Here is a 12,636-nt window from a genome sequence, read left to right as displayed (position 1 = left end):
TTGTAGTAAGTTCGCAAATTATATCGTGGACCGTGGTCCACAATGCATTGTGGACCGCGGTCCCAAAACGACGTCGTTTTGATTTAATGAAAACAATGGATGAATTCGCGCCACTCACTTTCTGTTCATATATACTGCAGTTACATTTCAACACAACTTCAGTTACATTTCAACACAACTGCAGTTACATTTCAACACAACTACAATTACATTTTGATATGACTACAGTTTCATTCAATAATATAAAAACACAAATGTGAAACTGTTATTCAGTATCTTTTCATATACACTGTAGTTACATTTCAACACAACTACAGTTACATTTCGATATAACTACAGTTTCATTCGATAATATCAAAACAAATGTAAGGCAGGAGTATCTTTTGAGATGAACTGTAGTGTCAATTACGGGATCCGTCTCCCACTTACTGAAATGACGTCGCTTTGGGACCGCGGTCCACAATATAAGAACCGGTAGTAAGTTACGTGATATATTCGATATACCTCTTTTGATTTTCAAGAATAAAATATACCTTTTCGAGCCAAATTCCAACTTGGTTTTGGAAAATGTATTTTATTATTTTAGTATATCCAACTATGGTGGGAGTTATGTCCTTATTAGTTATTACTTTAGTTGGATCGGAACCAAATTAAATATTGATTATGTAGTATGCCCAACTAATGGTGGGGAATTATATCTTCATTATTTAGTTGGTCAAATCACTTGTGAGAACGTATATCATTAATTCTACTGAAGAATATTTTAATCCGTGGGAGTGATCATTTTAGAAAAAGATTATTAAGATGCTCCACTAAAGATTCCACAAGTATCAATCTTGTATTTGTTCACATAAATTCATAAGTTCAAATTATTGAACATTTGATTGTGCAACATATTTATGAAAATGTTGTAACAATATTAAGGAGTTTATTAGAACAAAACATTTAATTTGCGATACACTGTTATTTAAATAAATTCTTTAGCATTTAATAGTCTTTAGTTTCTTCAAAATTGATTCTGCGCCATTTTTGGTTTATAAGGCTCAAGACAATTTTTCAAAACATAAAAATAAGACTCATAATGTTCAGTTCATTATAAAGTGGACCTTGAAATTATTTGGGAAGTTATGTTGTTCATTATAAACAGTGAGGATTAAATATATAAGCAGCCCATTATGGTGTTCATTATAACCGACGTTAAAAAGGTATTTTTTAAATAGTGAATATTATGAACAGTGAGGAGTTTTGATGGCCTTAAATAGATGCATTCCATCAATGTATAATTCCAAAAGATAAACTAATTGCACCAAATAATTAAAAAAAAATGCCAAAAGTCTTTATCAAAATGGGAAAACGTTTCATATTCCCAAGACCTTTCACATTCCAAACGAAAAGGGGGAAGTTTGATATTCCAAGGGAAAATGTGAAAACCTTTCTCACAATGATCCATCGACAGTACAACTCCAGTTACTAACCCAATCACAACGCCATTTATCAATCATGTCAGGACACCAATAGCTTCTTATAGTTTATAGAATTTTCTAGAAGCATGCATGTATATAACAGTAGTATTTGTAGAAATGTATAAAATATTCTAGAACCTTGTAGAATTTAGAGTTGCCTAAAGATTTAGAGAGGGTTCTAGATATTTATTCTTAGCCATAGGATCTAGTAGATCTCCACCATCCATTAAGGAGGTGGAATAAGTATAAATATCCTCATGCGACTCATTTGTAAACAACCCCTAGAATTCAATAACTACGTGACATTTAGGCAGGGATGGATAGGCAAGTTCTATATAAACTATAAAATTAGGTACTTATGAAATTAGGGATGGATAGGCAAGTTCTATATAAACTATAAAATTAGGTACTTATGAAATTAGGGACTTGGGTTCTATTTGTTCACTTATTAAATTATTTTGTTTCAATTTTTTGGCAAAGGGGATGGATAGGAATTAGAGGTACCTTAAAACTAAAGGTGGTTCATGTCGGCCTCGAATTTTGTTTGAGTTGTTGATTTAATACGTTTGCAAAACATTCGACCGATGTCAATCCTTTGGTGCTGAGATTTTAAATGCAGAAGTGACTCCATACTTGAATGTGGATAGGTGGATGTTGTTGCACCTATCCCGAAATAGTTTAAAGAGGCTTTGGTTAAATAATTTTGTTCAAAATTCATACACACTTCCTTATATTATTTTTTCTTATAAAGAGATTCCTATTTTGAAATGGTACAATTTCTCTTTCAAAAAATCACTATGTTACAGTGACAGAATCTTTTGTAATCTAGAAATTCTTGAATTGACCAGTATAAGATAATTTTGAAAGAATAAAGAATTCTTTTTAGTGCCTCCAGTCTACAATATTTGTCTGTGTTTATGGTCCCTTCATACCTTGAGCAATAGTGTTTGACGGCAAGTTTTGTAAATTTGAAAAACATTAAATATGCAACTCTTACCTCTCCATTAGACTTGGGGCGAGAGTATCAGTTTATCCCGCAGTGTTGTGTTGGATGTGCACTTTCTAGAGGTATACACTACTACTCGTGTTGGGTGTGTTGGGTTAGGTTGACACTTTCTAAAGCATTTTTCTTTCTAGTTTTTCAATCTGTGTTCTAATTAGTTGGCAGTTCTAGATTGCATAAGGGAACTCATGTTTATTGAGGTTAATTTTAGTTTTAACTTTTAATAATGTGAATCAAATCTCCTGCTTTTATGTGAATCAAATCTCCTGCTTTGTTTGGTGCATAGTTCTCCAGTGCTGCATATAATTCAATCTGGGTGCAGATATTTATATTTAACTTCGTCCTTCTCGGCAGTTTTGATTTTGGTTTGAAGTAGTTGCAATTTTTGTTTTGTAGCTCCTTGCAGCTGCTGACAACCCTTGTACCATTTTTGCAAGAATGGAGCTGCATGATGGGCAATATTAACATTTAACAGCTTGGAGACCGTAAAGATCCATTGTTGCTGAAGGTGGGATAGCGATTTGACGCATATTTGTTATTGAGGAATGGATTTATTGTTGATAGGATGTGCTTATTGTAGAATACGTGATTGATTGATATTGAAGCATCAAATTGAATATTGATGGCATGTACGCGATTTTTTGTGGATTATGACAAAGAAGCTGTAATACTATGTCTTGGATGTGTATGCCAAAAACATTCTCCCTGGCCTATTCATTTACAGTGTACCACTGATCTCTTGGCTTGATAAATGATTACTCCGTATTTGATAGCACTGATACTTGGCTAATTCTCAAACTTGCTATTTTTCATAGCATTTTTACGAAGTGTGTATTTCCCTTCTACTTTTGTCTTCTAGCTAGTTTGTGTAGTAAATGCTATTTCTTACTACCTGTTACAACCTCGTATTATTTTAATTACACTTCAATTTCATTTGGCAATATTACTCTATATTTTAGTTTCATTTTTTCAACAAACTAGTTTCATTATAGTAACGTTAAAGTATCATTTTAATTATACTACAGTTTTATTTAACAATTATTGAATGAGCTCTACTTTTTAAGCTTTATTTTCACGCACACTAGTTTAATTATAGTAAGTTAGTGTCGCTGAAGTATAATTTTAATTACACTTCATGTTCATTTGACAATATTTTTTATTGTATGACTTCTTTTTTTTTAGTTTTATTTTTCACACACACTAGTTTCATTACAGCAATACTAAAGTATCATATCAATTCTACCACAATTTCATTTGACAATATACGTTATTGCATGGGCTCTGTTTTTTAGATTCATTTTTAACACACTTTAATTTTATTTTATCAACACTAAAGTATCATTTTAGATCTACTACAGTTTCATTTGACAATTGTATTGGACATGGTCCTAACCTCTTTACTAAATGAGTTTTACTACATAAACTCTCAAATTTTACTCCCTAAATTTTACTTCCTAATATGATAGGTGCTGATAAGCTACTTTTTTTTTTCATGTGGTCCCAATACAAATGTTTATATCAAAATTCTATGTATTGGACCATGAATTTTGTACCTTATGAAGTCAAATTCTGTGTATTGGATCAGGATTCACAGTGATAAAGTCAAATTCTCTGTATTGAACAGAGCCCTGGTCCGCGTTATAACGATTGGTGGATGGTATACTAGGTCATGGCCATATGGACAAGCTAAAGAAAGTAACTGGATCAAGAAAGCCCAAAAATGATACATAGTGCGGAACAACTTAAGAGTTTCATAAAGATTAGGTTTAGTATTATTCATAATGTAACAAAGACTCTTTGAGATAGCCTAGGATTCTTATTTCTTCCATACATGGGAAGGAGGAGACAATCACAAGCAATCTCAAGTAATATTCTCTCTATATTTTTCTTATATACTCATTACTTTAACGGTAATGTTCGCCAACCGTTAACTACCAAAAGTCATAAAACAACAACTTTGCCAATGACCTTGTAGTCTTGTGGCATGAAGGGCATATCCTAAATAGGAGGTCAAACAATAATAAAGGAAACTTGTAACTCGCAGGGTACACACAAAATTCTTTAGGAACATCATCAACAATTTTAATTTTTGTCAGTTCCTTTTTATCTGATAAGGAGATAGAATGAAAGGAAATTTTTAAAAAAAAAAAAAAATTTTAAAAATTCAAGAATTTTTGTCTGGACGTTGTTGGTTCGCACAACGCTTACCAGCTGATTTTAGTACTTTTTATTTAGAAGTTATAACTTCTAAACATAGATTACAGTATTTTGCAGTATATTGCCATATGTAGTTGCTGCCATTACGTAGATTATTATTCGTATAAAATAAAAAGGAATAATTTCGAAAATGTTATTATAGTCAAAAAGTTTAAAGGAAGTGTTGTCACAATCTTGCCCATACAATTCTTTAATTTGTTTTCCTGTGTTGTCTCCATCATCACTGGAAAACATATGCTCCATCTCAACTAAAAGCCAAAATTGATAGTTGAACTACACATTTCACACACCCTCTCACGTGTCCAAGCCATTTGCTTCTGATGAACTCCAAGGGACCATAGTCTCTTTATTGGGCAACACAAAAATTCGAACAAATGACCTTTGACATGGGGTTGAGTCTAATAGTTAGACTGCACATTTATGTTTATATATTATATATATGCTAAACAATTCAAGACTAAAGTGGTCATGTTCTGTTTTTATGCAATCAAGAATACACAATTCTTCAATGGAATGAAATTAAAGCATCTTTCAATTCTTGACACAGGAGAAAACAAGAAAAGAGTGATGGCTCAATTGATAACACAACTACAACAACAGCAGCAAATAATTTCGAAAATCGAAACAAGGATTGAAGATCTTTACATTGCAGAGGATGATAAATCATTGTTGGTTGGTAGTGCTTGTATTATCTACCCAACTTGCACAGGAAATCTCATAATTTCTTCGATCGACATTATTTTGTACAGGTCATGTTGCAACGAATTCACTACAGCTGTCCCACTATGTACTACCGAATGAAAGAAAGCTAAAGGCAACAACAAAGAAACACGAGAACCATATAATCCAAATCAACAAGAGGACAAGTATGTCGCGACCACGCATAATGCACCTTTCACAGTTACACTAGTAAGAAACAGTAATATGTCACGATTACACGATTAACTCCTAAGGTAGACGTACCTTTGATCTCTTGAAGATCGAGGAAAGCGACTATGGGATGTGTGTAATGCATTAGTGTTCAGTTGACACCGGTAGCCTTTCCAAGGCTTCCAAGATGTACCTCATCGAAGGTCTCCTATCGGGGCTGCTGTGCACACACGCCATTGCGATGTTTAGAACTGCTATCATCTCCTCTTCTTTATCTGCATCTTCGGCTAGATACGGGTCCAATACGTCTGAAAGTGGCTTCTTCTCGTTGATGCACAGGTGAAGCCAGTTAACTATATCCATTTCGGTGGAGCCCACATGGACTATTGGAGACCTTCCCGTGATCATTTCCAACAAGATCACTCCATACGAGTAAACATCCCACTTCTGAGACGGCTTCAACACTTTCTGCGACTCTGGAGCTTGGTAACACGACTCTAAAGTCGCTGCAGTTGAAGCAATGGTCGCTGTTTCAGTTGAGGCCATTCGATTGGATAGAAGCAGTGGGGTGCCTCCAGCTATATTAGCAAGGCGCCCAAGTCCAAAGTCCGAAATTTTGGGTTCCATATTGTGCCCAAGTAGTATATTTGATGGTTTCAGATCACCATGGACATATTTTTTTGGACTGCACTCGTGCAAATAAAACAACCCTTTTGCAGTTCCCTTAAGTATTTTTAAACGCTCAGACCATGAAATCGGTGTAAATGATACCAATCCAGGTTTTCCTGAAGCAATCAATTGGAACAGCAAGACAAATTATCAGAGACGTAATCAATCTCAAAACAACAGTAAAAGAGAGAATTGTGTATAGCTAATAGGCATAAAATGATAAAGGTTACCATGAAGGGCAGTGGCAAGGTTTCCGTTTGGAATAAAATCATAAATGAGCAACTTCTCGTCCACTGACCAATAATAGGCCCGAAGTGTTACAATATTAGGATGTCTTAGCTTCCCAATTGCTTCCACTTCCGCTTGAAATTCCTTGAATCTTTGGGAGCCTCCTTCACCGAGCCTTCTCACAGCAAAAGTAAGCCCATCTTCAAGCACGACTTTGTAGACAATTCCAATCCCGCTCTTACCAAGCACAAAAGCAGACGCCTTTAGAAGTTCATCCAGATCAAACGCCACTTGACTATCCAGTGCCACAAGATCATATTGATCTTCATGTTCTGACAAAGTTTCTGACTCATCCTTCCTAAACCATAAACAATCACTCCTTTGCTTCCCTCCCTTCTCAAAACCACAAACACTCCCATCCCGTCTCTTACCACGAACACAAAATTTTGAATAACAGTACGAGAAGAGCAACCCAACAACACAAATTCCAATCACATCACCAACAATAATTGCAGTCACAGCACCTTTGCTGAGACCTTTGGCACCCGCATTACTCCCGGAGTTGTCTTGTGTGGGCAAGAATGGATATTGGGAAGGCGGGCATGCCTGGCCAGCTGAAGGGCAGGGATTTTTCAGGGGAGGACCACAAAGCCCAGGATTTCCAAGGAATGCAGTTGGTCCTCGATTCATTAGAGCACCGTTTTGTGGAATTGGACCGCTCAAATTGTTATAGGTCAGGTCAATATAAATCTTCTCAGGAAGATTACCTAGACTTGGGGGAATTGAGCCACTAAACATATTATGTGACAAATCAACAGTCCCTTGCAAATTAGATAAATTCCCCAAATCATTAGGAATAAACCCACTGAAATCATTATCAGAAAGGTTAAGTTGTTGCAATGAAACCAACCCAGCCCCAAATCCACTGGGCAATGAACCACTAAAATTATTCCCACTCAATCCAAGGCTCTTCAACCTCCTACATCTAATCAAACTCACAGGCAAAGACCCATTCAAGAAATTCTGTGATAAATCCATTGTTTGGAGATAACTAAGATTCCCAACCTCAGAAGGCAAAGGCCCAGACAAATAATTCTCATAAAGAACCAAACTTTCCAACCCTAGAGCTCTGAAGAGCCCAGGGGGCAAGCTCCCATTAAGCCTATTACTCCTCAAGTTCACATGCCTGAGCTGAGAGAGCAAGCCAAGGGAAGAAGAGAGAATCCCAGAGAGTTTCTTCTTGGGAATGCTGAGAGAGACAACCCTCTGGTCTTTGCATGTAATACCATTCCACGAACAAGGAGTTTCATCGGAACGGTTCCAGTTACTCAATGACCCTTCTGGGTCATCTACTACAGATTTCTTGAAGATCAAAAGGGATTTTCCTTCTTCATTCAAAGAACTCACCACAGCTTGTGAATTGCAGAAGATCAATATGAACAATGCTAATATTACCATCTTCCCCCACCCTTTCTTGAAGAAATTATGGTGGGTATGGGAGGTGAGTGTCAATGAGCTTACCTTTGTACAAATGAAAACCAAGTTGATGCAGAGAAAGCTTCGGAGTAGAAGAAATGGAGTCCTAGAGAGAGACTGAGAGTAGAAAGCTAGCTTTGACAGTGAGGGAGGAGTGTGGAAAGAAGAAAACTTTTAGCGTTGGAGAAGGGAAAAAGTTGTGTTTAGCTATGCAAATAGCAAGGTAGTGGCAACTGGCAAAATTAAATTAACGTTTTGGGATATGAATACTGTGCAGTCTTCACACACGATATTCCATAAAGAATTGTGTTTTATACTGTAATATGGTGTAATTGTCCATTACTTCTGGTTTAGTAGTACGAGGTTTAGTAGTATGACGTGACTTTTTAAATGAGAGGATATAGAGCTTCGAGTGTGGTTGAGTGTAAGGAGTTTATTTAATCAAAAGTTAAGAGTTCATTCTTGACTTTGGGTATAGAGTAGGCTTAAATTTTCAGGCCAGTTGTCCCATCCAATAAAGGTACCTACAATCGAAGTGCCTACAATCTAGTTAGGGGATTAGTGACTTTATCCGACGTAGAAACCCTGGGCTACACCCAAAAAAAATGAGAGGATATAGATTTGAGCTTCAAAATAATGAGATAACATCAAGTATGACTTGATCTGCTTAACTTTCTCAGTTTGAGCCGGATAGTTATGACAACTTAAATTGATTTACTTATTTTAGCTCGCTAGGATCACTGGTAGATTTCAGCACACATTTTACATTTTTTTTAAAAATTATATGTGATTTGAAAAACATTTCTTTTCCTCAAATTCATGTGTATGAAACAATACATTTGAAAGAGGTATATTTGGAGTTTAGTTTTACTTGGATGCGGATATCAATATAGTATTAAAAAAATTAGGAGAGAATGAAAAATGAACGTTGTACAAGGAATCATTACAATCACGGGAATTAAATACGTCCAATTTATCGCGATATTTTGATTGAATGAAATAATAAATTCTGGAATGTGAGGATTCCATCGGCTCTTTTGGTAGGCCCTAACTCCCAATAATTTCATATTTCCCTTAATTTGCAGAAGGCATTTTATAACAAATTTTATTATGTGTTATAATAATTATGATTGACCATTTAGTATATGTTTTATTTTTTTAAAATGTATTGTTTAGTATTCATGTGTTGCAAAAATTTCGTTTAAACATTGACTAATCGTTTAGGCGCAGGCTGACCACTTAGCATATCACCATAATTGGTGATCTGGATGACTAGTCGACTGAAATATTCATACGCTGGCCACATGACGGGTCCCTATCAATTTTTTCAACCATAGTATTCATACATACTTTCTCTATCTACTGAAACACAAAGAACAATGTCTCCACTGGAGTTCGAACTTGCAACCTCCCATTTGGGAGAGTTACGATTATGTCGCTCGATCACAAGGTTTTTGCCTCATTCAAAAATTTATGACATTTACTTATAATTATTTTAGAAAATAACATTGTAGCTAATGCATTTGCTATAATGGAAAAAATCAATCTTCTATAGTGGTATGCAATAAATTGTATGTCATAGACTTCAAAACCTATGAAAATGTTTTAAGTTCTCTGTAACACACACATATATAATACTAATCATATGAGAACCAATCCCTAGGTAAAAATGTGTGAACAAATCCAAACCATTGATATGCAAGATGAATGAAAAATTAAATAAAAAATAAGCGGAGTTATTTTTGTAAATATTACAAAATTTTGTTTATTAACGGGCAAATTTGCAATAGCATGCAAATTAATAACTAGAACTATCTTTTCAAAAAAAAAAAAAAAAAACTAGAACTATGCTTGCTCTATATTTTAGGGATCAACACTTTTTTTTTTTTTTTTTAAAAAAATTGATAATTTCATACTAAAATTAAAGTTTTGTAAAACTTTGTCCAAATTACTATTGGAAACCTGATTCTATCTTGCTGAATTGTCAATAAGTTGACAATATATTTTTTTTAGTATTATTGACTCTGGTACAATGTAGAGTTGACTCTGTTACAAAATATATATATATATATATTCAAATTGACTATCAATGAAGCACTGTGTAGTCATAAGTGGTGGTTTCTTTTTTTTTTTTTGTTCTTTTTTTTTTTTTGAATAGTAAACTTTTACAAAATTGCATAGAAACTACAAATTTAATATGAAATTGCCAAATTTAAAAAGTTATATACTTGTTTCAATTTACAAAATTTTTGATTTTCTTCTTTGTAAACCTTATGTTAATTCACATCATTTTCTTCTTTGTAAACCTTATGTTAATTCACATCGGTCGTTATATCGTGGACCACGGTCCACAATGCATAGTGGACCGTGGTCACTGATACTACAGTTCATCGCAAAAGATACCGCCTTACATTTATTTTTATATTATCGAATTAAACTGTAGTTATATCGAAATGTAACTGTAGTTGTGTTGAAATGTAACTGCAGTATATATATGAACTGATATTGAATAACAGTTTCACATTTGTTTTTATATTATCGAATGAAACTGTAGTTATATCGAAATGTAATTGAAGTTTTGTTGAAATGTAAATGCAGTTGTGTTGAAATGTAACTGCAGTGTATATGAACGGAAAGTGAATGGCGCGAAACGAAGGTCGTTTCATCTGTCTGTTTTCATTAATCAAAACGACGTCGTTTTGATGCGCGGTCCACAATGGATTGTGGACCACGGTCCACGATATAATTTGCGAATTCACATACTGCTTCTGCCTAGAAAATGTTGTCCCCTACCAAATACATAGATTTGAAAACGTATATTTAATGCATTGACTAAATGATATAGTTTCCTATTTTTATCCACAATATAATAAAATGCAATATAAATATCAAAATACAAAATATTTTTGTATTGAGTGTTAATTTTTTTTTGAATACTATTGACTCTATTACAATAAAAATAATATTTCAAAAATGTATAAGTTAGTTAAATGTATAAGTTAATAAAAATAATATTTCAAAAATCTTATTTAAATAGTATTTTAGGCAAAAATAATAATAAATGTTAATTTTTATCATTTAAATATAGTAAGGAAGACAATTTTTTGCCAACACTAAGAAAAAAGGAGAGAATTAAATTCAGGAAATTTTAAAATATTGTGGTTTATAATATTACATATTGTTCAAAATTGTACCTTGTGTTTTATTAGAGAGATATACAAGGGAAAGAGGTTTTTTTTTTTTTTTTTTTTTTTTTTTTTTTTTTTTTTTTTTTTTTTTTTTTTTTTTTTGCAAATAACAAAGGGGAAGAATTTATTTTTACAAAACATAGCAGTTAAATGACCATGCCTACGGGCTTGAAATGTATAACTTTTTATAGATATCTGGATGTGATAAGGAATGGAAATTTTTATCCACCGAGAATTAAAAAGAAAAGAAAAAGAGAATCGAATTTAATCATTTGGTATATTGGGGCTGAGACATGTATGAGTAACAAGGGCGTGGCATTGGATGAGGAAGTGGACAAGAGATTTCTTGAGATGCAAAAATGTTGTGTTAAAGTAGGAGTACTGACAACTAAGAAAAAGTCAAGCCTTTCTCTCAACTCCATCATATTATAGGAAGATAGAAGAAAGCAACTTGGGACCAACAACCCATTTTCATACGTTGTTTGAAGACATGCATGCTACCAATTCTACAAATTAAAGTAGCTTAGCTAGGATAATCCTAGCCAAGCTGATAAAAGATTCATATTTGTGACCACAAAGTCATGAGTTTGAATACAATTACCTCCACTGAGGCTCGACGAATCCACTCCCATCATTCATGTAGGAGTGTAAACCGAAACACCGGGTGCCACTAAACCATCCCACAAGGTCTTTGGCAGTAATAAAGTAAGATTTACTCACACTCGAAATAATTGTGGCATTTGTGGGTTTATGTTGTCATCCAAAAAAGTAGCTTAGGTAGCATTGACAGTTAGGATTGCCTGTGATAGATTAGTTTAGTAGTTATGGCAGGCAATAAGAGTGATTATTACTAATTGCGAGAATTGAGGATGTCATAATACACGGTCTGGTCCCTCAGCTCGTGAACTATATAGAAGTAGTCGTTTCTGAGACAGTCTGATAATGAAATCACGAGCCCAATTAAGGTCCCCGCTCCTACCTTTCTTGAACAAAATAGAATAAAATAAATTGTTTTTGACAACGGCTCCTAGCTAGCCATTAATATATCATTAACTAATCCAGATGGAAATTTTGTGAAACAAATTAGTATTGTGCGGTTTAGATTTATGCAACCCACTTTGTTTGTTTGTTTTTTTTTTTTTTTTTTGTTTCTTTCTTTTTTAATTTTCTAATAATAAATACTCTGTATTAGATTATACAATAATTAAGGGTATAACGTCAACCTAACATGTCTTATTAAAAGAGGAGAGTAGTAAGTTAGTCTATTTGGCTATCACATTGACAACATGTTCATCAAGTGTTCACACTAGCTAGCCACTAGCTACTTCTCCATCTTGCATGCCTAGATTTCTCCGACCAACCGAGAAGTGGCCAGTCGAGTACGTCTCCCCAGATTAGCTCTTTGGTCTAGTTACATTGGGTACGGTCATACTTAGTGAGTTACTAGGTCAATAGAACTATTCTATAATCTCATCATCTTCTTAAAAAAAAAATTATTGTTGTTAACCTTGTTCAGTGTAAC

The 12,636-nt window shown here is 34.1% G+C and overlaps 1 protein-coding gene across 1 annotated transcript; it reads right to left on the bottom strand.

The window, feature by feature from the left end:
• Positions 1–5,187: 5,187 nt before the first annotated feature.
• On the bottom strand, positions 5,188–8,117 carry LOC116014839 (receptor protein kinase-like protein ZAR1). Its single transcript, XM_031254795.1, has 2 exons — positions 6,453–8,117; positions 5,188–6,338 (listed from the first exon to the last, which is right to left on the bottom strand). Exons 1-2 carry the CDS (start codon positions 7,906–7,908, stop codon positions 5,698–5,700), a joined length of 2,097 nt encoding a protein of 698 aa, XP_031110655.1. The 5' UTR covers positions 7,909–8,117; the 3' UTR covers positions 5,188–5,697.
• Between the last annotated feature and the right edge of the window lie 4,519 nt (positions 8,118–12,636).

This window comes from Ipomoea triloba, chromosome 4 (genome assembly GCF_003576645.1).
Source record: "Ipomoea triloba cultivar NCNSP0323 chromosome 4, ASM357664v1".
NCBI lineage: Eukaryota > Viridiplantae > Streptophyta > Magnoliopsida > Solanales > Convolvulaceae > Ipomoea > Ipomoea triloba.
The sequence above is the reverse complement of the archived record's forward strand: the minus strand, read 5'-3'. Positions and strand labels throughout refer to the sequence as shown.

Excerpts from the sequence above, each read along its gene's own strand:
- LOC116014839 (XM_031254795.1), bottom strand. The coding sequence starts at position 7,908 with ATGGTAATATTAGCATTGTTCATATTGATCTTCTGCAATTCACAAGCT. Across the intron at positions 6,339-6,452 it reads CCTTGCCACTGCCCTTCATG|GAAAACCTGGATTGGTATCA; the intron begins GTAACCTTTATC and ends TGATTGCTTCAG.